Raw genomic sequence first — 25,189 nt, 5'->3', positions numbered from 1 at the left:
AACGTTGACACTATTCATATACTTTTCACAAAAAAAGCCTAATGTCATTGGGGAAATCATTTTATTGTTTCAAACTTTTTTTAAGTTAATGAAAAATAATTTCTTTATTTAAATTTTTCGGAAAATTTTTTTATTTGGCTACATCCCAAGTTATAGCTGTTTTTGTATGGAAATTCAGTGGAGAAAATTGCCAAAAATGAGTTTTTTTTGAGATTTTACATGAAGATACTTCCACAAAAATTTTCCGAAATTGTATTTTTAGATACTAAATAGATACATCTCCTGAACCAAAAAAAAATCCAAAATGTTTGATTTTTACCGAGATTAGGGCTTTGAAAGGTGAAATACTCTTCTTCGAAAAACCCTTCGTTTTCTTCTCCATTTAATTTTTTCATCTCAATTTTTCGATTTTTAAATTCTAAAAAGGTAAGTTTAACAGGACATATAAAAAAAGTTATACATTAATCTTTTTGAAATGCAGAAATTGCCATTTAAGTTGGTGTAAAATCGAAAAATTGCGTATATCCAGAGCCCTTAAGAGACGTTAAAGAATGTGAAATTTAACCTGAAAACAGATCACACACACAGACAGTTCTAAAGGGATGGTTGAAAACAAGCAAGCTGACACTAATAAGTTATATTGGATTCACAAGCTCAGCGCGTCACTAAAAGGACTGGGAATGACAACAAATTATAGCGGGATATTCTTGAAATAGGGCGCCTTATTAATGACAAATTCATTTCATGACAGCTCGATGCAAACAAGAATTGACTATTTTGCATAATTCGTTATTTTTAAGCACCTTTAGAGGTTTAGCATGCGCGTAAGAAAGTTATGACCAATTGTCACCAGGTTAATGAAAGCAAACTGTAGGTAGCGCGATACAAAATCAAAACAACAACAAAAATGAAAGCATTCCAATTGTTGTTTCTATTGTTGCCATGTTTGTTCTAAGTTGTTTCGGCTTATGACAATTAGTTCATTGAACATTTTACTACCACCATGTCCATGTCTCTATAAAGCTTTCAAACTCGAACCCAGTCTCTGAGTTTGAATTTTCATGATCTAAATAACTCTCAGGATAGGAATTTATTAAACGAATTTCTCATGCCCATTAGTAGCATTCAAAAGCGAGGCAGGTTGGTCTGGGTGCAAGATTGTAAGGGTTTCAGATCAGGATCTGTCTATATTAATCCTTTATAATTGGTTTTCAGTCCGTCCATAAATATGCTCAACAGTTCCAATAATTCCATCAAAAACTTCGGAGGATGCTGGTACTATAGATTTCGGTGAAAGAAGAAAAAGTTCTGTTGGGTTTTGATTTTGACCGAGAGTCGCTTCACTTGGTCTCATCTCAACGTTGAAAGAGTATGTAATGTTTAGAGTACCATGCATGTAGTCTATTGATGTGCCAAATAATAAAAGACCATCTAAAAATGAAAATTAAGGGTACAGGTTAGACCAAAACCAATCGATTTAAAAAGCAAATGCATTTTACATTGTCAAATTGATTGATCCTCTTGAATGATTTCAATAAAAATTTCAAACACAGAAGCGACTTCATTTTATTTTCATAAAATAAATTTATTAAAGACGTTTCGGTGTCATCAGACCACCATCATCAGTTTAAAAACATTGAAATGAAAATTTCATCATTTTACATTGATGTCAAAGGGGATTAAAGTTCCATACAAGCACCGTGTAGGTACGATTAATAATCCAAGAGTTTGCTCAATAATTAAATACCCTTAAAGTCTGAAATGGCCAATGATTTTGGTCCAAATTTACACTGATTTTTTTAATTCTAGCTCTAGTTCTTAATGAGGGTGTAATGTGGGTCGATTGAAAATGGTTTCTGTTATAAAATCCAGATATATCTTACTCTCTAAAACATGCGTGGTTCCTAAACCATAGAATTGATTATTCCGTGATTTTGCTTTTTCTCGGAATACGAATAGTGCTTGAATCTATAAATGGATAAAAATAATAACATTGAAAATCGTTTATCGTTTGACAAAAAATACCGGGAAAGTCGAAATATCGAAATACCTTATCGGCCCTTTTTACACGGCCCCTATTGATGTTATTTTTAGGTTCTTGGCGTAATAATGGCCGGTGTTAAAAGAGCCGGTGCAAAAAGGGCCAAAATTGTAACCTAAAAACGGCGTTAATTTTTCATCATTATTTCTCAATTTAAAGGATTTCAGGTATGATTCAAAGACGAAAATTATTCATTGTTTTACTCCATACTTAAAACTTCAGTGAAATATTTCATATATTAAAAAATCAGTGATTTTCAATGGAATTTTTAACAGTTTACTACTGAAAAATGACAATTTAAGTCATTATTTACTAATTTGAAGCATAAGTAGCCATTTTTACAAATTTTGGCGTTGTGAACGGCCCTAATTGGCGTAAGTTCAAAATTAGGCTGTGGCGTGAAAAGGGCTGACTTAAAAGGGGCTGGTATTTATAAGGCCGGTGTAAAAATGGCCAATAAGGTACTTCGCATTTAGGCCTAAGTCTGATATTTTACGACTTTGTGTGCGTACTAGAATATATTTAAGTAGCTCTGTCCAGGACGAACCTAACCTGTGAGTACATATCTCGATTTAGTTTGTTTAAAAAAAGTATAGATAGCGTTTTTTCAGCGTTGACAGTGTTGCGTTTTTTCTAAGAAAGTCCGACCATTGAGTGAATAATGAATCTGATTGGCTGTGTTTTCAACTGCTATTTGAAGGTAAAGCCAAAGCACAAACGATGATATTCTTATGGATCTCCAGACTAGCAAGCTACTATGCATATAACTAAGGTTTTGGGTGTGGTTGAGTTGTAGTAAGCCTGGATATAAAAACTGTAAGTATATTTTCTCATATATATGTTTTTTGGAATGTAAATCCATTGGAAACATTGGAAACTTGTAAATCTAGGGTCATCAAAGTTTTAACATTACGTAATATTTGAATTGACACCTACCGAAATAACGTTTAAATTACTTAGGAAAACCAGGAACATCAAAAATAGGAAAAAAGCTTACAACCTGAAAATCAAGGCTAAGTTTTAGTGTGGTAGTCTTCTGTTCGAAAGGTTATGTTTGAGCCCACGTAAACCAATCACATAATGGAGCCACCTTTCGTTCACTAATTGCTTCGGTGAACATCCGCCTCGCAGGAAGAGAGAGCCACTCACTAGAATGGATTCGATCTTATATAATTGATTAAGTTTAAACTCGAACCTAGTTCATTTGTTCTCTTTAATGATTCTGATAGCGCTCACAAATATTGTATTAATAAAACATAAATACTCACCAAATCACTAACATATGGTGAAAATTTACTGGTATATGAATATGGTACGTAAACTAATTGACCATAAGAATGCAAAGTCCAATATGATTGAAGCCTCGGTTGAATGTAACGGAATAACCGAGCAAAATGTTGAACACATATTTCCGATTCGGGTTTCTCGCCGTGGTAAGTTAATCCACAGGGCTCTTTATTTTTCTCGTCAACTGGAAAAGAAAATATGGAACTAAAACACTTCCTATTTAAACGAGGTCATTATATTTGAGAAAACAGAAACAAGGAATTTCCTTCAACATTTTAGACTATATGTTGATATGTGATTGTAACCTTACTTCGGAATGTAGGGCTCTTACCAATCAGACTTAAGATTCAGGATGTCAGGATCCACCAACTCTGACAAAATTGTTTCAATAAGACTGGGAATACAGCCTAGAAGGCAGCATGACCCTGCTGCTAAGTTGAAATGAAAAATAACCTTATTTGAATGTCATAGACGCTAGATGGACACCATTTTTATGCTTTGCTTTCACATGGAATATTTTGCTTTAAGCTTCTCCAACCGGTGAGAACAAAATTAACCCAAAAACAAGTGAAAGCCCTAACAACGCTGGTTTGACTGTCCTACAATACACTTTTTCTATAAGAACATCCAAAATTACTTAGGATGTTTTTTGGTCATTGGAGGCTTATGCTCTTGTATGGTTTGTTCTTATAAAAAACGTTTAAAATAATTGTATTTTATGGACATTAGATGAACATTGTTCTTACGTAGAAATATCAAACTTACGTCCCCATTTGAAATTCCAATTCCTGTTGACATCCGTTCCAATGCATCCTTTTTTGTTGGTTGGTCTTCTCGTCTTCCTCCACAAACGATCATCGGTGAATGTATATTCATAACCGTCCGGATTGAAGACAGGCGCGATGTAGAAAACATGTGTTTCTAATAACTTTTGGATCGAGGTTTTCTTGGAAATTAAGAGCTGTAAGTAAAAATATGTAAAGCTTAACTCTCTTTAGTTTTCACAGGATAATCACATTTTTTTCAGATTGTTTACATATACGCATAAGAGTATTTAAAAATCTCAAGAAACTTTTAAAACAGGAGATGAGAAACAATTTCAACAAATACAATCGAAAATTTCCACGGAAAAAAACGGACTAAGAATATACAGTTTAATGCAACCCGGCTTATTACTTTAAATTAATCTTTCTGCATTAAATTACAAAAAAAAGCAGGGACACGGCAAAAGCGACAGCTGAAATATTAGCCTGGCATTAGTTAATTATGTAACATTCCTAAATGTGGATCTCAGATTATCAAATATAGATATGATATAAATATTATCAAAAACAAAGGCCACACTTAGGGAACAAATACAATGCTAAACTTTCCCCGGACTTCCCTCGGTAACATCTTTTCCTAAATGCTGAGTAGAAAATAACAAAAACAGCCTGACGCAAATTACAATTTTTCTAAGTCGCCTTGTCTCTATCAATATCCCTAAAAGCCGTTTTTGTTAGCTTTGGCGCCACGTGGAGTCCAATATTGACCGTTACATTTAATGCGAAACTAAGCGTCCGCCATAATTAATATAGATCATTTCGAAATTTCAAAATTTTAAATCAGCGCATTTAATTTTCCGTAGTAAAGGAGGCGTTCTTTCCGCGTGACATGGCAGCGATTTGATAAATCACTTTGGTGATTTCTGCCTGCATTTCGCAAAGAAATGTTAAAAGTTACGTCATATACTCCAATATATAATAAGAGTGATGTGTAAATATATGAACCGCCGTACTACTTTCAAAATCCGATTATTAGCCATCCCCTTTCGAAAGAATCTTGAATGGTTAGAAACTTGATATGTGATAAATTTATACGTAGCTCAACAAAATTATGATATTTAGATCAAGTTGTTTACAGATATTGTCTTCTAACATGCTATTTTCAACAAAAGACAACAAACATATCAATATCAAGGAATAATGTTATACCGGCGACATTAAGCCGAACACTTCCTCAAATACTTTATTTATCAATATGATGTTTTTTTATTTTTCTTCGTGACCTAGAAAGTTCTATTTATGTGACAAGTTTTCTAACTGAAATATATTGAATACAGGACCAGCGCATTGATTATGACTAACTCAATAGTGTTTCAACTGTCCTTTTAAACAAATAAGGGATCATAGCCTTTGTGCACACCCGTCGTTTTGACCCATTGACACAAGCAAGAAATAATTCAAAAAGATTGCTAATGTTGCGACCCGAAGGCTCCTCTTTCAATAGCTATCCACCCGAAGGTATGGGAGGGCGCCATTCTTTCTCCCTGGAATGTTCCATTTACCCTTGATCCTTTTCTTAATTGCTGAGAATCAAGCAGAGAGGAATCAAGTACCATTTTGGAAAGCTTTGGTATGACCCGGATGGGGGTTAAACCCATAACCTTGCGCATCGTAGTCGGATGCTCTGCTACTGGACTACGGTCGCCAAAAACTGATTATGGTTTAACCAAATTAATAAATATCTTACTCCCCTCTTCTTTCCCTTCACTCTGATGAAAAAGTTTTGAAATCAAAATATTTGTTTACCTCTTTGATCATCCACATGGCACCAGCCACACTAATCCACTCACGAGAGTGGACTCCACCATCTATCCAAACGATCTTCTTGTTCGATATACATTCGTTTAAAACATTCTTTGTTATCTGGAAAGATCAATGGTTTTGTTTTTGCTGCTAACTTCATGATAAAGATATGGTCTTTGTTTCAGTAAATAAGAAAAATTTGGCGAAGAATTCACTGAAGCCGGATTCAAATCCAGTTCATGAGAATTAAGTTTTTCATTGCATTACATCATTACAGCCATGAGGCATTGCAGGAATATTGCAGTTTAAAAAACAATATATACCACCAGATAATGATATTATTAATAAAGGCACCTGTTTAAATGATGCGGATCCGCAGGACTATTACGTATAAATAGACAGTATTAAATCAATTAATCACATTGAAGTCACATTTTCAAGAGCAAGTCGAGTAAAGTAAAGCATTATGGGATAGTAACATAGTTCTCACCTTTACGACGACAAGTGGTCTTCTTTCATATGATCTTCCTATCTCCATTATTTCCATCTTCTTCTTGAACCGGCATTGTAACCGTTTCAACTCGTGAAGTATCTATAATAATTGAACACCAATTAAAAGAGTGCTAAACAACTGTGTAGAGCAAATACATAAATTTATTTCAAAATTTCGCTGTTTTTTTTTAACAGCGAAGTTTTGAAATAAATTCATCTGGATAAATAATATTTTGATATCCTATCTGATCCAAAATAACTCAATTTTTATTCAAAAGGTGAGCTAACTGAAACACAACTTTAATTAAACAATTATCTTAATGTTACATGGATCTCATAAATGCTAAATCGATATTTAAACATCGTTTCTGCAGATTCATGCATCTTACTAACTGACACAAGATGTTTTGAAGTTTATGTCCATGGAATATTATGACACCCCGCATAAGTGACCCGGTGTAAAAAGTCGACAAAAAGCATAATTTTAAGCCTCGGTGGGATAATGAGGAAATCCGCTGGTCAAAATATATTGAAAATCTTTACTCAAAAATTGGAAATTTATTTGTTTTAAGTACACTGTCAAAAAATCGCATTTAAAAGCGATTTAAAAGTTATAAAACTAGTGAGTCTTTGAGATTTCTTTATAGCCAAGACAGCGGGCCTGGTCACTGAGACAGGGGTTTATTATGCACAGATGTTTCACGTTTTAGACTTTATGTTTAAATGTTTCACTTACATCACCAAACCTGTTGAATCTCTTGTAATTGAATATCCTCCTCCTCCTGAAGGCGCTGTATACATTCTGCTTGACTCTTTCATCGTTTTCCTCTAGTTCTTTATCAATTGCTTTTTGAACGTCTTTGATCAAAATCTTTCTTTGGATATTTTCTTTGGATAGATATGCGTCCAACTTGATGCTTTGCTCTTTGGTGACCATCAACTGACAATGTTGTGGACTATCAGACCAAACATCGATTTGCTACAGGAAAGAGAAATAGATTTATGCAAAAAATACTCTTAGAGATGAGATGCATCTAGTTATTGCAACGTAGTAAGTTAAAACAGTTCAATTCTTTGCAGACAGATCAGTGACATTAATATCAAAACGGAACCAACGTTCACGGTCTCTGAAATAGGTATAGAATCTGGCATGCGTTTAGTCAAAGTTTTGTTTGAAATACATTTGAAATACAGATTTGGCAAATGTTTGTGACCACATGTCTTAAAAATCACCAAAATGCAGCCCGAACGTTTGTGATTTTTAAAACGTGCGCTTGTCTATTAATCAGCTACGGTATTATATCTACTTTTCTTTTCTTCTAACATCCCTGTGTCAAAGCCCGGTGGGACCTCCACCCCACCAGAAATTTGAATCATTTCCTCGGTGGGAAAACTACCTTACAATTTCAGTCCCACTGATGTTTGACTCTATTGTCATCCCATTTGAAATTCAATGGAAAAACTTGCACTCCAAAACTTTCAAACTGGATTTTTTGACATGATGAAGATAGAGTAAATTTCTACCCCCGTTTGGATTTTGATCGAAACTTTCATCCCGATGCGTTGGGAGAGGTCCCACCGGGGCTGTGAGACAGGTGTGTCTTTTTTATATTGTAGCCAGCCATTATTTTACAGGGGTGAGATTAAAAAGTTCCAAGCCGATTGACACCCTACGTCAAAACATGACGTTGTACACGTTTTTTTATTATAAGAACAAACTATATAAGAACATAAGGCTTCGAGGCCCAAAAATTTAAGAACATTCTAAGAACATACTAAGACTTTGGAGACTTAAAAATATGCAATTTCTTAAGAAATTACATCAAAATGCTCAAAAAATGCTGAAAATAAGAAAACTTTAAGAACATTGTTAGGCTTCAAATCCAAAAAACTAAGAACATCCGAAAGCTTCGAAATTTTTGACGTTCTTATAAAAAAAAACGTGTATGAATGTTGGAAAACATTGTGTGTCAGCTATTTTTCTACCTGTCCTACAGGACTCTATGAGGAAGTTTAAGAGCCATTAATTGCCAAGAAAACTTAATATACAGCAAATTAATGCAGTTTCGAGTGAAAGAAAATATTGATGAAAATTCATGAGTAAGAATCCGTTGATTGGAAAGTGCTTAGCATACCTCTAATGACATGTTTGTTTTCCAATTTGGAATGAAATTGATCAATTAAAATCTTATTAGAAATTTCCTTTAATATGATCTCGTGTGAGGTATAAATGAGAATATGCAGCTTTTGAGTACTCTTGCGAGCGGGCCGCAAATGACCAAAAAGTGTTTTTCTGACGTTAGTTTAGTCTTTTCGCTTCAATGCAACGACTTCAATAAAGTTCCAAGCGGACTGCAAATGACGTTATCGCCCTATAACCAGGGCGATTAATGATATTTCAGCCCTCTGAAGTGCGACGCCTTAGTTTTCTCAGCGCAGTTATGACTATTTGAGTCATAGAACCTTTCAATACCTCCCGCCGTTCGAATCTTTAATGGCTTACTTAATTACCGCTATATGGATAATAATGGAGTGTATCACATTGAAGTAGGTCGAATTAGAAAGCGGTAACTGTTTGTACTTAAATCACAAAGAAAAAATTCTGATGACCATAAAATCGATATTTTTCTCTATGTATATGTACAGGGTGTCCCTAATTAAAGTATCGAGTTTGAACATGCGATTGAGTAGAAAAGTTTGTGTGTGTTATCGCTAAAGAACGTTCTCCATCACACAGGTTTATTACAAAAGGTAGTTACAACGTATAAATTAATTGTAATGACAAAGAAAAAAGAGGGAGAGCTTAAAATACAATTTTGTGAACACGCACATAAAACTTTCTACTCATAGTTGTGTTTCGACTCGATACTTTAATTAGGGACACCCTGCCCAGCCGGCAAAAAAACGTTTAAAAAACGTTTAAAAAACGTTTTTCACAACGTTTGGAAAACGTTTTTTTCAGGTTGTATTTGTCGCATTTTACAACGTTTTTTCACAACGTCAAAAAAACGTTTTTCAAACGTTTATAGATTACGTTTTGCAAGACGTTTAAAAAACGTTGTTTCAACACGTTTTTTCTTCTAGCTCGAGAAAGACGTCCTTTTCGGAACGAATTATGGACGTCCTCTAGGACGTTTCCAGGACGTCTTAATTTTATTAATTTCGGTATGGTACGTTTTCTGAGACGACTTAAAACGTCTTTTAAAATTAGTTTTAGATTAGTTTGAACACGTCTCTAAGACGTTCTTTGCCAAAATAACTCTATTCAGTGCACTATTATATAAAGACCGTACACAGATTTGAATTTTCTTTGAATGCTCTTTCTATACAATTTTCTGGGTAGGAAAAATCTACAATCAGTATAATTAAACGTAATGAAATCAAAATTTGATGTTCTTTCTCTTCCGTCCTTCCCTTCTGGCATCTTTGTGATAATCATTCCAAACGTTCCCAGTATGATTTTATTCGAAGTGTAAAAACGATATCTTGATTGCGATTTCTTTGGTCTCCTTCACACACATTTGCGATCCTGACAAAATAACAGACAAATAGTAAATTTGATGTTTAAAGATTTTTTAGCTGCGGTTGTGACGTTGAAAACTATCTTTTCTTTCCACGGGAAAAAGAATGCTCCAGAAGGATAAAGAAAAAACTTCTTAAATTTCATGGCCAAACTTTATGTTTCACGAAGTGTTTTCTACTAAGGACTTTGCTAAATTATTGTCGTTGAGACAGGGGTGTTTTCAAGTCAAATTTCAGTAGTTTGAAGTACCAAGCTCACTCAGTGATGCAGGGGTATTCGCAAGATATTAGCATAGTTTTGGAAAGATATTATTAAAGTCTTGTTACATTTCACCTACCTTTACTAGCATATTTTCGGTACTTTCTGCTGGCGACCACACAAAGTCAGCTGAGGATAGTCGCAATAAGGAAACCAATAATACACTCCAGCTTGAATCTGAGGGAAAATAAGTTAAAATAAAAAGTTTTAACATAAAGTTTACTGAAGATAATGTAATTTTTCCAGGGTTTGCTCTCAAAAATAAATATCATCAGAAATTGAAACCTGAAATAAGCTACACCGATAAAGCCTCTAAGAATTAACTTAAATATCAAAAGCATTTTCAGTTTAATGTAAACTACTTACATTATCTAGTTGATTTTTGTAAGAGAACCAGCTTCTTCCAGTCTTCGTGCATGAAACATCCAACTTAACTTTAACAGAACCTTTACTTTGTTTGATTTTTGTTTTGAACTACAAGTTATTTCGAATTCGAACGTTTGAACGTTCGAACGTTCGAAAGCTGTCCAGAAAAGAAGCCATTCCATTGTTAATTCGGCGGACGATGGGGGCGGCGAGTGGATGGCGGGACGGGGAGCGGTGCGTGGTTTTGTAATTTGGAAAGGGCGTGACAGAGAGAATCTACGGGTGGGCGATCTTACAAGGTATTCAAACAGGGAGTGGGCGTTTTATTAAAATATATTTAACGCTTAAAGAGAAGTCAATAAAGTAATAGAGAAAAAGATATATAGAATATCTTTTCCTATATCTCAGAGCAGGTGGGTAAAGTCTCAGAAATTTTCTCGGGATAAAAGCTGAGAGTCAATGAGGTTATATTTATATATTTCAAATATAAATCTTGGGCACTACACTTTCGTCTCAAAAAAACGTTTTATAGACGTTTAAAAAACGTTGATGAAAATCACGTTTAAATCAAGTTTAGAAAAAACGTTTATTAAACGTTGTTAGCAAAACCTTTGAAAAACGTTTGGATTATAACGTTTCAACAACGTTTTATAAACGTTATGAAATAACGCGTTTTCTCTACAACGTTGAAAAAACGTTTTTAAAACGTTTTTTGGCAACGCGTTTTTTCACAACGTAATTTAAACCTAAAAAAAACGTTTTGAAAACGTTGTGTACCGGCTGGGTGTATATGTTTTACAATTGAAACTGAGCCAAAAAAGTGATGATATGCAGATTATATCTAGCAATTATTTTTAAAAGTGATTCATTTTGGTTAAAACTGTCGAAGAACTAAAAAGTCCTGATTCCCAAATTTTAAATTTGCAATAACGAACAAAATATAAGCAAGACAAAATTTTATGAAAACGTTTTATTTAAAATCGAAAAAATTTAAGATTAAAATTTTGAAATCTAACAGCATCTGTATAAGAACATTTTCATAGAAACCATGTTAAAGCTCAGCTGTCATAGTCATATATGTAGCATTATGACTCATCTACGGATCCAAGTTTGTCGCAAATCAGCGGTTCCCACGGAAATATCATTCTGCAGCTTTAATTAAAAATCGGCAAGAATTACAAACTAATAAATTGTTTGTTTGCGTGTTTGTAATAATGGTATAATATATGTTTGACATAAGCATGCAATTATCTAATTAGATATGTAAGTTGGCAATTTATGTAATTTTAATCACATTTTTACATATTGCTCGCATAAGAAAAAAATATATGTTTAAAGGTAATACTTCGTAAGAAAGATAACTTCAAGTGAACTTGTGATCTATAAATAATTTTTCATATAAATTGAATATGAAGATGAAAATAAAAGTCAAAATCTTATTCCGACCAAACTTCAATTCCATATTTCTCTCATTGCTTGGTGTTGGTTTTTCTTTAGGGTTTTTTACGTTTTTGACATTGAGAAAAGTAGAAATTAATATTACTTGTTTTTATCATATGTTTTCTATGGCACGTACAGAAAACCAAAAGAGAAGTGAACGAATTTCCTTACAATTAAGGAAACAAAATTAAAGAATTGAAACCTGATTTTTTTCTCGTAAACTCCTTCCGTCCTTTCAATCCCTCACTTGAGCAAAGCGAAGAAATTATCAAAATATTTCTAGATATCAAAATTTTAATTGGTAGGAAAGCTGGCGATTTCCATGCACCATTCCGGGCCATTAAACCTACCCAACTGACAAACAACGTTGTTTCAACGTTAATCCAACGTTAAATGGACGTTGTTAACGTTAGATGGGCGTTGAAACAAGGTTGTGTGCCTGCTGGGTATGAAATGAAACCATATTAAGAACTGTCAACACCGAAGATACTACATATACATCCCCTTCTCAAAGTTCCGGTGGAAACTCTACCGAAATGATGGATAGTTCCTATCAAAGCCCCAATCACGTCTCTTGTCCAATGCTCAAAGTTTTTTCCCATTAAATTTTAAATTGGGAAGGGGCCAGAGTCAATTTTCCCGATCGGGCGGTAATTGTAGCGACATCTGGACCAAACTTTCAATAATTATGCATTAGATGAATTTTCTTCCTGTTTTTCAACTAATATCTTTAGGAAGTAAAGAGAAATCAAACTTTATCCTGTTTTTGAATTAAAAAACAAAAAACATTTTTGTAACACAATAGAGGTATTAGTGGTCCAACTTGAGAGTATTATGCTAATATCTAAATCTAGCTCTTTAAATTATAACTGAATGTTGAATATATCGGAATATTTCTCAGTGATGCCATAGATCCTCTAGCCAAAGTTAGATAAATATTTTCTGACTTTGGATATATTGATTTTGGAGTTGGTAATAGAATATCTGAACAAACAACAACAACAATCCACTCTCCAGTATAATCTAGTATAGTTTTCCCAAGGAGGAATGAATATAGAGCCTTACCGTTGGGAATGACTTGATAAATCGTTTGATTTTCTGAATTTGGCTCTCGTCTTTTGCTTCTATCTGGTAAACTTTACACCTGAAAAAGACAAAAAGTACAATACAACATTATTCCTACCACCAGCGAGAAACATTCATGATGGTATCATTTTTATAGTTATGGAATGATCATGTTCAGCCAAAAATAAACTAGCTCGCACATAACGACTGTTTCAACCCTAACAAATCTTCATAACGTCGCCATATAATGTTCTTAGTCTAACGTTGAAACAATGTTTGTGCCAACTGGGTATATTCATATGTGACCGAATAAACTTAATTCTATCGAGAAAAAAATACATTAGTCATAATTTCACTACATGTTAACTCACTTCATTTTGACTGAAAACTAAACTACCACTACCAGGAAAATTAAATGAGCAGTAAATCTTTATTTGAATATTAACAAGTGTTTGTTAATTTCTTCACTTAAAAACCGATAAAGGAAGTTGAAAAATTTGCAGAATTTAATCTAGCAAGTAATTCAACTCTACAATTTGCTTCGTGTATTGCGTTGTTATTATAGCCTTTTGAAGATTCAAAGCCTTGAAATCCTCCCCAACTTGCCCAAAATGTTGTTAACGTTTGTCTTTAACGTTTTTTAAAATGTTTTCTACGCTGGATGGGAAATTTTTCTGACATTTTGTCTCAGTTTGTCAGGCATCTTGAATGAAGCTCAAAATCCGCTAATAGATTTGTGACTGTTTGGAAATTGTGCTTTCTCGGAAGGAAATCTTTTATAATTGAGTAGAATAAAGCATGTAACAGATGCACGAAATAGGCTAATATTGTCACAACACTGTCAAACTAGAACACGCCCCATGTACTGTAAATGACTTACCCTTTATATTTTACATGCGATCCATCACACTTTTGTATGCAAAAGAATATCGATATCAATACTAAGCAATTATCAAAAAATAACTGAAATCTCATATCAAATATTTTTCAAATTTAATTAAGGTCAGATCTTTCGAAACCCGTCCGAAACCAATTTTCATAGCAGTAACAAATGATGATTCTCAATTTATGCTTATTTTATTCCATTACGAATAAGAACAATATATTTATTCGCACTTCTTACACCATTTTTTCATTGTTTTTCACGCGCAGTTGTTGTCCTTTAGCCAAAATAGAAAAATGAAAAAAAAGGCCGAACCGATAAAGAACAGTTCTTGTTTCTGTAACAATTGATTGATATTTGATGTAGCGACGATCAAATATGCACTCTAAAGTCAATATCCAAACGACGAAATCGACATATCCATTTAAAAATTAATCATACAATCAACAAACGAAAAAAAGGGTTTCCATAAGTGATTAAGAAATTTCAATTCATTATTTTGACCATCCTCCTCTTGTTCATGTATTCTCAAATAATCAATAATTATTGAATTCAAGATATTTTACACAAAAACAAATACACTTTTCACTAATGAAGTAATGGCTGAAGAAGAAGAGAAAAACATAAGCAACTCTGTATTCCAATATATATACATGTCTAACTAAATTGAAAAGGAGTCATTTCGTAACTACCTGTCAAACAATAGTACGACATTCCGGCCAGCTATCGAGCTATTATCTTAACGACAAAAATGACACAGGCATTCTTCTGCTATATCATCAAGCTGTTAATCATGCTTGACAGCCAATTGTAGCTTTCGTTTCTTTTACTTTCTGTAGTACGTTTCTTATTCCATATGTTATTCTCTTAATATCTTCTTTACGAGCAAACTCTTCAGTGAAATATGTTTCAAATTCATATGATGATCAGATGGTTTGATATATTTGACAACTTCATTCCGTCTATTATTCTAAGTAAAACCATAAAAATATGGTTGCCTAACAAAATCGAATTGAAGTTTTTTACTTTTTAAAGAAAAACAAGATAATTTTAGCGTCAGAACCGTTTTCAGTAGAAAAACTTTCTAAGCGGGTACAAAATATTTCACGTTCATAGCAGTCGCGATGACTGGCTTTTGTTTATAGAGGATGACCAGTCTGTAACGAACGTTGTAGTAATCATCTCGCTTGTACCGTGATTGTTTATACTGGCTGCCTGTTTGCGAAATATTGAATCACAGCTTTTGCATAGAGTGTGTTGCACCGTTAGAAGATCAGATCAGTTCAGCCTCACCTCATTTACAGTGTATTGTGAAATCAACACTTAGAACAGTCACAAACAGTCTTCTTGTGCCTCTGCCTACACAATCCTCCCCATATGACATGGTTTGGTCAAGGTGAAGGCTCATTGCTATCCCTGGAAGGGGAACTCGATTAAAAAATGACTGTACTGTACGTGTGGCCCAAAATTAGGCCTACGAAATGGGAACCTTACAGTGCAGAAAAGATTTAGCCAAATTTGAGTAGATTTTGGTGAAAAAATTGACCCTTATGGTGGATTTTCTTGAAAAGTTTTGACCATTTTAAGGAAAAAATATGGCCAGATTTTCCAAATTTTACACCACTTTTTCTCATATTTTCGCATTGCAACCCTTACAGAACACTTTGGGAAGCTGAGAAAGGGACCTTTGAGGGCCGCACGTACGGCAGGTCGTTTACCTTGAGCCCCCTCCCCAAGATGGATATTCTCTACTATTGCACCTTACTTAATGACTTTATAACTAGATGAGATAAACATTGCAGGATTGAGGAAACTCCTCAGAATAAGGTAATTAAATAGACCTCCTTTTTAAACGGCTACTAGTATTTTACCTGATATTGGAAATTTAGCCGTTAATGTATATCAAAATAGAGCAAATGATACTGCATAGAAAAGATGTTTTGGCATGATATTTTCTCTCCAATGCTTCAAAGACAAATGCAAATGCCTTATTGAATTAACACAGGATTTAGCGTCTGAGAATCAATGATTTATTTAGCATTTGACGATTTGAATTTAATCTAACATGATATGGTATCAATAATATACACCCCCTTCTCAAAGACGCGGTAGAATTTTTTCAGCTGAAGGGGATAAAAATAACGGACTGAAACTCAATGGGGATTGATACTCCCATTCTTTTTATGGCTGGGGATTTCAATTCTTTTGTTTTCAAGTCAGAAAATTCAGTGCGATGGGAAAAATAGCAAAGTATTTTGCAGTGAGGATTGGTTTATTTGATTAGTTTCAGTGGGGACAAAAATTGGAAAACAATTTTCTACCGGGGACGATAGTTTAGCCTATTTTTCCAGTGGGATAGGGGTTCCAGTGGGTCTTTGAGAAGAGGGTGTTACTATCCAAGAATCTAAACCCACCTTCATTCATATTCGAATCATCAAAGAGCAGCTAAAAAAATTGGATTCGGTGCTCATCAATTAAAAATTTCTAGCTACTGATCCTTTGTGGAAAGAGGATTTTTCAATGTTTGTGCCTTCATGGTCTTTCAGAGAGTGCCTAAATGAACTTTAAAAAAAAAAGCTTTTACTAATGTAACTCTTGAACGAGATTGCTACTGTCTTAGATACAGGGGTTTTAAGCGGATATTTAAGCGAAACAAGCTTTTGCCTTTTTCATACAAAATGTTTGGGAAAATCTTTCAAAGAAAAGGAAAGAGAAAATTACAATATTATTTTAAGCAAGTTGATCCTGTGTTGGAGGTTTCATGGTCAAAATTTAGAGTTCGGGCGAGGAATTTTGAATTTAGTACCTCCACTTTATTCTATTGCATATTTCGATTTTGAAGAGTTCGAAGGGAGGGGTATTTAACCCTATTAGCCCCATGGGGGTGGAGTCAACCACGCTGGAGTTTTTTTGTGCATATCTCGAAAGAGAACTTTCAAACGACTTTCTGAATTTCAATAAGATTTTATTAAGAGTACTTATGCAACATTTCAGCGTCATAGGTCGTCCAGATCAGGTTTTATAACTTTACTGTGAAACATGACATAAAACTCGCTTAAAACTCAAAATTTTAAAGTGCTGATAACTTCTTAACTATTTATTCCATAATTTTCATGTGATAGGCATTTATAATGTGAATTTGAAAAATTTAAATAATTTTTTGAAAATGATGATGTCATCATTTATTCATTCATCTTCAGCATAGATTTTAAGAAAAAAATCGTCATAGAAAATACAATTATGTTTATGGACAGCCTTTTATCTTTCAGAATCTCGAAACAGAATCTAAATGTCTTTATTTGTTCGACCGTGACAGAAATATATTTGGGCTTTTTCCGACAGGGGGAAATTTTGTGATGGCGTCATCGCTTTTTAAATGACGCCATCCCCTTTTAATCAAGTAGTTTGTCCATGATTGCAGGCTTGAAAGCCAAATTCAACTGCATGAATATATAAAAATATAAAAAAAATAATATTCTCAACACAGAAATAAAGAAAGCCTTCCTAAGTCAATCTCGTACCGAAAGCCATTTTAACCTGGTCCTGCATACACCACTTTTTCATTTAACTGATAGACGATGGTACAATTGTAAGTCCTTCGCGAGCACTATTAGAATCATACATTAGCGAAGGGACTGGGTTCGAGTTTGCTTACATGTATTCTAGCAGAAAAGCCTTTAACACGTCGACTTTACTTCGCTTTCAACAATGAGAGACGGATATGTTTTTTGAGCGAGTTCGACCATGATAAACAATATATTGTATTTTTAAAGGAAAATGACCTAAGTTTTTTCTTCGGAAAGAAACCTTTTCAAAAACAATTTTATTTAAAAAAGTAGCCAAATAAGTTAAAACTCGTTGGTGCGAAGGCTTTAATGTAGTTTGTATTGATACAGCTTAGTGGTTGTCAAAAGTTTCATTGCGAAGCGAATAGCTCATTTATTTAGACAGAATAGAAGCCTAAAAATGGAGGCTAGGGTTATTAAAGAAATACATGGTAGGTTTTGAGTCCGGTGATGATGTTTTTTTTTTAATTTTAAGACATTGTGCTTGGAATCATTGAAATTCCACCTGTTATCATTTTAAAGAGTGGTGGAATGTGAAAAACACAGAAGAATGTTTATCCAGGATATAAAATTAATACAAGGAAATTATTTAGACCCGGTGTTCTTCTGTTCCTTGATTTAATTGGTTGATTGATTGATTAGCTAATCAAATCGTTTCTTTTGGCGGGTTCTTAGATGTAAACAACTTTTTGAAAACAACAACAACAACAACGACAATAATCAATCAATCAATAAATAAACCAGCTGTACAAAATGTACCACTACTAAACACTTCACGTTTTTTTATAAGAACATCCTCAATTTTTTAAGCCTTTAGATGTCCTTAGCTTTATGAGTTTTAAGCCTAGAAATGTTCTAAACCCTTTTCGTACTAGGGGGAGGCATATCTTGCAATCGTAAATAATCTGACAACCTGTGAATAACTCCGAACAGCCGCAACCTGACATCACGTGACTATGAAGCGCCAAAAAAATTAATTAAAACAAATTAATAAAACGTTCAATAATCTTTTTATTTGATAGAAAGTTGTCCTTTCTAAAGACAACAGTTAGAAGGGAAATTGTTTTTGTATTTTAAACCATGTTTGTTCATTGTATATTTTAAGGAAAATGATTCTTTGATTCTCTGAAAATTGTCGCGTACATTTTATTAATTTCACTCAATAAGTTAATTGGTGTTGTTACGATTACGGAGGGCTATTTTTAACCCTCCGCAACTCAAACCACGGCTATATAACCGATGTTACAGATGCAGAAGGTTTTAAATTTTCCAAGAAAAATTCACAATTTCAGAAGGTTTCTTAGACCGGATTATTTTCTTGCGGAGGGTTCTATTTTGCTATCTTCAGCAAGATTTACGATTTGTTAGTCTTGTAGAGGGTAAAACACCAAGTTGTTAGTCTTGCAGAGGGTAAAACACCAAGTTGTTAGTCTTGCGGAGGGTACAACACCAAGTTGTTAGTCTTGCGGAGGGTACAACACCAAGTTGTTAGTCTTGATTTTCCTTTCGTCTCGAGTTATTATGTCCAAGATTCCTTTGTGCTTGGGCGCGCGCAGTTTGTATAACACTCGCACTTTGCAATTTATGAGAATTTTCTTACTCAACAAATACTGCTGTTTTGACTACATTCTTGAGCTTATTAACTGGTTGTGGTCAAAAAAAAGTTACTGATATGGAGCAATGTGAGCAATAGAATCAAAATGTGTCAAATCACTCTAAAATATTCATTTCAGCTCACAACAACAACCAAAAAGCCCGTCAAAAAAAAGCTTGAAGACTTTGAAAAATGTCATTTTTGCTAAAAAAAAAACATTATTAATTCAACTTAAAGCAATGACAACTGGTGCTGATGCTTAATATCCAGATGAAAAATTCTAAGCGGTCGATCCACAAAAATAAAATATATAAGATCGGTCACTCTGACTTTTCACAAAAATTCAGATCAAACTCATAAGTTAACTGGGTCGCTTCAGCTAATTTCAGCTCTGGAAACAAATCTTTTCTCAGTAAAAATCGTGAAAGACATAAGCTAGGAAATGTGAATTCAGTATTGCTTTTTAATAAAATGGAAAGAGAAGCTGTACGTAGTCTCATAGCTATTACCCCGATTTTTTCAGAAATTTTGCTAGTTTCAGCCATTTCTAGCTATGTCTCTCAGATTCATATTATCTCTAAATGAAGGGCGACCAGAAAGATAAGCAGTCATTGAAGGTCAACACACGTAAAATTTACAGAGAAGTTAAGCTCGGTAATACTTAATATGATTCCCATTTTTCTCTTCTCTGATATTCCGATGGCGTATTGGCAGCCGTCCACGCTAAAGTTATAAAGGGGCAGACCAAGGAGAGGTTTACTAGTGGCCCTTTGAGGTGCTGACAACAGTCTGGTTCAATGGCTATTCTTCGCTTGCTCAAAAAATTTTGTTCGTCCCGACTGAACAAAAAGTTAGAATGAAAATCTCTGCTGCGCCGACCATCAAAAACTACTAATTTTATAGTTTCGGCGCTTAATGACAAAGCAAATTTCGGATTCAAGAAGGGCAAGTAGTGAAGAACTTTTGTTAGATTTTGGTTGTTTTTTGTTTTGTTTTGGTGGATTCTATTACAATATAAATGTTTTTATACTTTCTTAGTATTACTTTTAGTATTTAGTGTAATTTCTGTAAATGCACCAACCTTTTAATGAGTGTTTTTTACACACAAGTTGATTCTTTTTTGTTTAAAGGGTATTTCTAAATCACTCAGGCGGGGAGATATGAGTCGGGCGGTATTAGATATGTTTTCGGGTTTTCAAAATGTAAAACTCTAAAAAGCGAAAGATTCACTCGCAAAATATCGAGGAGGTAAAACTGCCGAGATAAATGTTCATTTAAGTTTTAACTGCTGAACACATTAAATAAACAAAATTTATACAACACATGGGATCCGAAGGAGACTATGTATCAAAAATGAAAAAAATGCCTGTTTAAAAATATTTCATATTTTTCAATTTCTCAGAATTATGTCACTTGACCTACTTGACCTACCCTAAATACACCTCTGGATCGAGTTCAAATGAATTGATACTTGGAGGGATTATGTGTATATTATACTATTTCGATCAATACAGGGTGTCCCTAATTAAAGTATCGAGTTTGAACATGCGATTGAGTAGAAAAGTTTGTGTGTGTTATCGCTAAAATATAAGAACGTTCTCCATCACACAGGCTTATTACAAAAGGTAGTTACAACGTATAAATTAATCGTAATGACGTACAAAAAAAAAAGAGGGAGAGCTTAAAATACAATTTTGTGAACAGCACATAAAACTTTCTACTCATAGTGGTTTCGACTCGATACTTTAATTAGGGACACCCTGTAGTAGAAGTAATGATACATTCATCATGAACAAATAAATAACCACAATTAACTGCATCTCGTAAAGATACTTGAAAGTATGAATAGGAGTTTCGCTCCTGAGTTTCGTTTCTACCACTATGCGCTCTTGCGTTATGATAAAAGGCTTCAGAAGGCCCGGAAAGGAAGTTTGAGTCACCGCGTTTGGCTTGGCAGGGTAAACGCGGTGAAAGCATAGCAAAAATGAGTGGTTAGGGGGTGTTCTAAGGCCTGACTAGGCTTCAGAAGGCCCGGAAAGGAAGTTTGAGTCACCGCGTTTGGCTTGGCAGGGGAAACGCGGTGAAAGCATAGCAAAAATGAGTGGTTAGGGGGTGTTCTAAGGCCTGACTAGGCTTCAGAAGGCCCGGAAAGGAAGTTTGAGTCACCGCGTTTGGCTTGGCAGGGTAAACGCGGTGAAAGCATAGCAAAAATGAGTGGTTAGGGGGTGTTCTAGGCCTGGCTAGGCTTCAGAAGGCCCGGAAAGGAAGTTTGAGTCACCGCGTTTGGCTTGGCAGGTAAACGCGGTGAAAGCATAGCAAAAATGAGTGGTTAGGGGGTGTTCTAAGGCCTGGCTAGGCTTCAGAAGGCCCGGAAAGGAAGTTTGAGTCACCGCGTTTGGCTTGGCAGGGTAAACGCGGTGAAAGCATAGCAAAAATGAGTGGTTAGGGGGTGTTCTAAGGCCTGACTAGGCTTCAGAAGGCCCGGAAAGGAAGTTTGAGTCACCGCGTTTGGCTTGGCAGGGTAAACGCGGTGAAAGCATAGCAAAAATGAGTGGTTAGGGGGTGTTCTAAGGCCTGACTAGGCTTCAGAAGGCCCGGAAAGAAGTTTGAGTTTGAGTCACGCGTTTGGCTTGGCAGGGTAAACGCGGTGAAAGCATAGCAAAAATGAGTGGTTAGGGGGTGTTCTAAGGCCTGACTAGGCTTCAGAAGGCCCGGAAAGGAAGTTTGAGTCACCGCGTTTGGCTTGGCAGGGTAAACGCGGTGAAAGCATAGCAAAAATGAGTGGTTAGGGGGTGTTCTAAGGCCTGACTAGGCTTCAGAAGGCCCGGAAAGGAAGTTTGAGTCACCGCGTTTGGCTTGGCAGGGTAAACGCGGTGAAAGCATAGCAAAAATGAGTGGTTAGGGGTGTTCTAAGGCCTGACTAGGCTTCAGAAGGCCCGGAAAGGAAGTTTGAGTCACCGCGTTTGGCTTGGCAGGGTAAACGCGGTGAAAGCATAGCAAAAATGAGTGGTTAGGGGTGTTCTAAGGCCTGACTAGGCTTCAGAAGGCCCGGAAAGGAAGTTTGAGTCACCGCGTTTGGCTTGGCAGGGTAAACGCGGTGAAAGCATAGCAAAAATGAGTGGTTAGGGGGTGTTCTAAGGCCTGACTAGGCTTCAGAAGGCCCGGAAAGGAAGTTTGAGTCACCGCGTTTGGCTTGGCAGGGTAAACGCGGTGAAAGCATAGCAAAAATGAGTGGTTAGGGGGTGTTCTAAGGCCTGGCTAGGCTTCAGAAGGCCCGGAAAGGAAGTTTGAGTCACCGCGTTTGGCTTGGCAGGGTAAACGCGGTGAAAGCATAGCAAAAATGAGTGGTTAGGGGGTGTTCTAAGGCCTGACTAGGCTTCAGAAGGCCCGGAAAGGAAGTTTGAGTCACCGCGTTTGGCTTGGCAGGGTAAACGCGGTGAAAGCATAGCAAAAATGAGTGGTTAGGGGGTGTTCTAAGGCCTGGCTAGGCTTCAGAAGGCCCGGAAAGGAAGTTTGAGTCACCGCGTTTGGCTTGGCAGGGTAAACGCGGTGAAAGCATAGCAAAAATGAGTGGTTAGGGGGTGTTCTAAGGCCTGGCTAGGCTTCAGAAGGCCCGGAAAGGAAGTTTGAGTCACCGCGTTTGGCTTGGCAGGGTAAACGCGGTGAAAGCATAGCAAAAATGAGTGGTTAGGGGGTGTTCTAAGGCCTGGCTAGGCTTCAGAAGGCCCGGAAAGGAAGTTTGAGTCACCGCGTTTGGCTTGGCAGGGTAAACGCGGTGAAAGCATAGCAAAAATGAGTGGTTAGGGGGTGTTCTAAGGCCTGGCTAGGCTTCAGAAGGCCCGGAAAGGAAGTTTGAGTCACCGCGTTTGGCTTGGCAGGGTAAACGCGGTGAAAGCATAGCAAAAATGAGTGGTTAGGGGGTGTTCTAAGGCCTGGCTAGGCTTCAGAAGGCCCGGAAAGGAAGTTTGAGTCACCGCGTTTGGCTTGGCAGGGTAAACGCGGTGAAAGCATAGCAAAAATGAGTGGTTAGGGGGTGTTCTAAGGCCTGGCTAGGCTTCAGAAGGCCCGGAAAGGAAGTTTGAGTCACCGCGTTTGGCTTGGCAGGGTAAACGCGGTGAAAGCATAGCAAAAATGAGTGGTTAGGGGGTGTTCTAAGGCCTGGCTAGGCTTCAGAAGGCCCGGAAAGGAAGTTTGAGTCACCGCGTTTGGCTTGGCAGGGTAAACGCGGTGAAAGCATAGCAAAAATGAGTGGTTAGGGGGTGTTCTAAGGCCTGGCTAGGCTTCAGAAGGCCCGGAAAGGAAGTTTGAGTCACCGCGTTTGGCTTGGCAGGGTAAACGCGGTGAAAGCATAGCAAAAATGAGTGGTTAGGGGGTGTTCTAAGGCCTGGCTAGGCTTCAGAAGGCCCGGAAAGGAAGTTTGAGTCACCGCGTTTGGCTTGGCAGGGTAAACGCGGTGAAAGCATAGCAAAAATGAGTGGTTAGGGGGTGTTCTAAGGCCTGGCTAGGCTTCAGAAGGCCCGGAAAGGAAGTTTGAGTCACCGCGTTTGGCTTGGCAGGGTAAACGCGGTGAAAGCATAGCAAAAATGAGTGGTTAGGGGGTGTTCTAAGGCCTGGCTAGGCTTCAGAAGGCCCGGAAAGGAAGTTTGAGTCACCGCGTTTGGCTTGGCAGGGTAAACGCGGTGAAAGCATAGCAAAAATGAGTGGTTAGGGGGTGTTCTAAGGCCTGGCTAGGCTTCAGAAGGCCCGGAAAGGAAGTTTGAGTCACCGCGTTTGGCTTGGCAGGGTAAACGCGGTGAAAGCATAGCAAAAATGAGTGGTTAGGGGGTGTTCTAAGGCCTGGCTAGGCTTCAGAAGGCCCGGAAAGGAAGTTTGAGTCACCGCGTTTGGCTTGGCAGGGTAAACGCGGTGAAAGCATAGCAAAAATGAGTGGTTAGGGGGTGTTCTAAGGCCTGGCTAGGCTTCAGAAGGCCCGGAAAGGAAGTTTGAGTCACCGCGTTTGGCTTGGCAGGGTAAACGCGGTGAAAGCATAGCAAAAATGAGTGGTTAGGGGGTGTTCTAAGGCCTGGCTAGGCTTCAGAAGGCCCGGAAAGGAAGTTTGAGTCACCGCGTTTGGCTTGGCAGGGTAAACGCGGTGAAAGCATAGCAAAAATGAGTGGTTAGGGGGTGTTCTAAGGCCTGGCTAGGCTTCAGAAGGCCCGGAAAGGAAGTTTGAGTCACCGCGTTTGGCTTGGCAGGGTAAACGCGGTGAAAGCATAGCAAAAATGAGTGGTTAGGGGGTGTTCTAAGGCCTGGCTAGGCTTCAGAAGGCCCGGAAAGGAAGTTTGAGTCACCGCGTTTGGCTTGGCAGGGTAAACGCGGTGAAAGCATAGCAAAAATGAGTGGTTAGGGGGTGTTCTAAGGCCTGGCTAGGCTTCAGAAGGCCCGGAAAGGAAGTTTGAGTCACCGCGTTTGGCTTGGCAGGGTAAACGCGGTGAAAGCATAGCAAAAATGAGTGGTTAGGGGGTGTTCTAAGGCCTGGCTAGGCTTCAGAAGGCCCGGAAAGGAAGTTTGAGTCACCGCGTTTGGCTTGGCAGGGTAAACGCGGTGAAAGCATAGCAAAAATGAGTGGTTAGGGGGTGTTCTAAGGCCTGGCTAGGCTTCAGAAGGCCCGGAAAGGAAGTTTGAGTCACCGCGTTTGGCTTGGCAGGGTAAACGCGGTGAAAGCATAGCAAAAATGAGTGGTTAGGGGGTGTTCTAAGGCCTGGCTAGGCTTCAGAAGGCCCGGAAAGGAAGTTTGAGTCACCGCGTTTGGCTTGGCAGGGTAAACGCGGTGAAAGCATAGCAAAAATGAGTGGTTAGGGGGTGTTCTAAGGCCTGGCTAGGCTTCAGAAGGCCCGGAAAGGAAGTTTGAGTCACCGCGTTTGGCTTGGCAGGGTAAACGCGGTGAAAGCATAGCAAAAATGAGTGGTTAGGGGGTGTTCTAAGGCCTGGCTAGGCTTCAGAAGGCCCGGAAAGGAAGTTTGAGTCACCGCGTTTGGCTTGGCAGGGTAAACGCGGTGAAAGCATAGCAAAAATGAGTGGTTAGGGGGTGTTCTAAGGCCTGGCTAGGCTTCAGAAGGCCCGGAAAG

At 37.1% G+C, this 25,189-nt stretch overlaps 1 protein-coding gene and 1 long non-coding RNA gene across 2 annotated transcripts; both read right to left on the bottom strand.

Moving 5' to 3' along the window:
* Positions 1–392: 392 nt before the first annotated feature.
* Positions 393–14,545, bottom strand: LOC136821402 (zinc carboxypeptidase-like). The gene is made up of 9 exons (XM_067077639.1): positions 13,920–14,545; positions 13,040–13,118; positions 7,124–7,366; positions 6,386–6,487; positions 5,899–6,015; positions 4,094–4,289; positions 3,310–3,512; positions 1,884–1,968; positions 393–1,431 (listed from the first exon to the last, which is right to left on the bottom strand). Exons 1-9 carry the CDS (start codon positions 14,012–14,014, stop codon positions 1,199–1,201), a joined length of 1,353 nt encoding a protein of 450 aa, XP_066933740.1. The 5' UTR covers positions 14,015–14,545; the 3' UTR covers positions 393–1,198.
* Positions 9,901–10,744, bottom strand: LOC136821403 (uncharacterized). Its single transcript, XR_010848730.1, has 3 exons — positions 10,535–10,744; positions 10,248–10,345; positions 9,901–9,916 (listed from the first exon to the last, which is right to left on the bottom strand). It is a non-coding gene; the product is annotated as an uncharacterized lncRNA (long non-coding RNA).
* Positions 14,546–25,189: the final 10,644 nt, after the last annotated feature.

Source organism: Clytia hemisphaerica, unplaced genomic scaffold (genome assembly GCF_902728285.1).
Source record: "Clytia hemisphaerica strain Z4C2 unplaced genomic scaffold, Clytia hemisphaerica genome assembly, whole genome shotgun sequence".
Lineage (NCBI taxonomy): Eukaryota > Metazoa > Cnidaria > Hydrozoa > Leptothecata > Clytiidae > Clytia > Clytia hemisphaerica.
Note: the sequence above shows the minus strand (reverse complement) of the source record. Positions and strands in the feature narration are given on the sequence as shown.

Bases quoted from the DNA above. Each gene is read 5' to 3' on its own strand.
- LOC136821402 (XM_067077639.1), bottom strand. From the start codon at position 14,014: ATGAGATTTCAGTTATTTTTTGATAATTGCTTAGTATTGATATCGATA. The intron at 7,367-13,039 runs GTAAGGCTCTAT...TCTTTCCTGTAG, and splicing joins TTATCAAGTCATTCCCAACG to CAAATCGATGTTTGGTCTGA. The intron at 6,016-6,385 runs GTGAGAACTATG...TGATCTTTCCAG, and splicing joins GACCACTTGTCGTCGTAAAG to ATAACAAAGAATGTTTTAAA.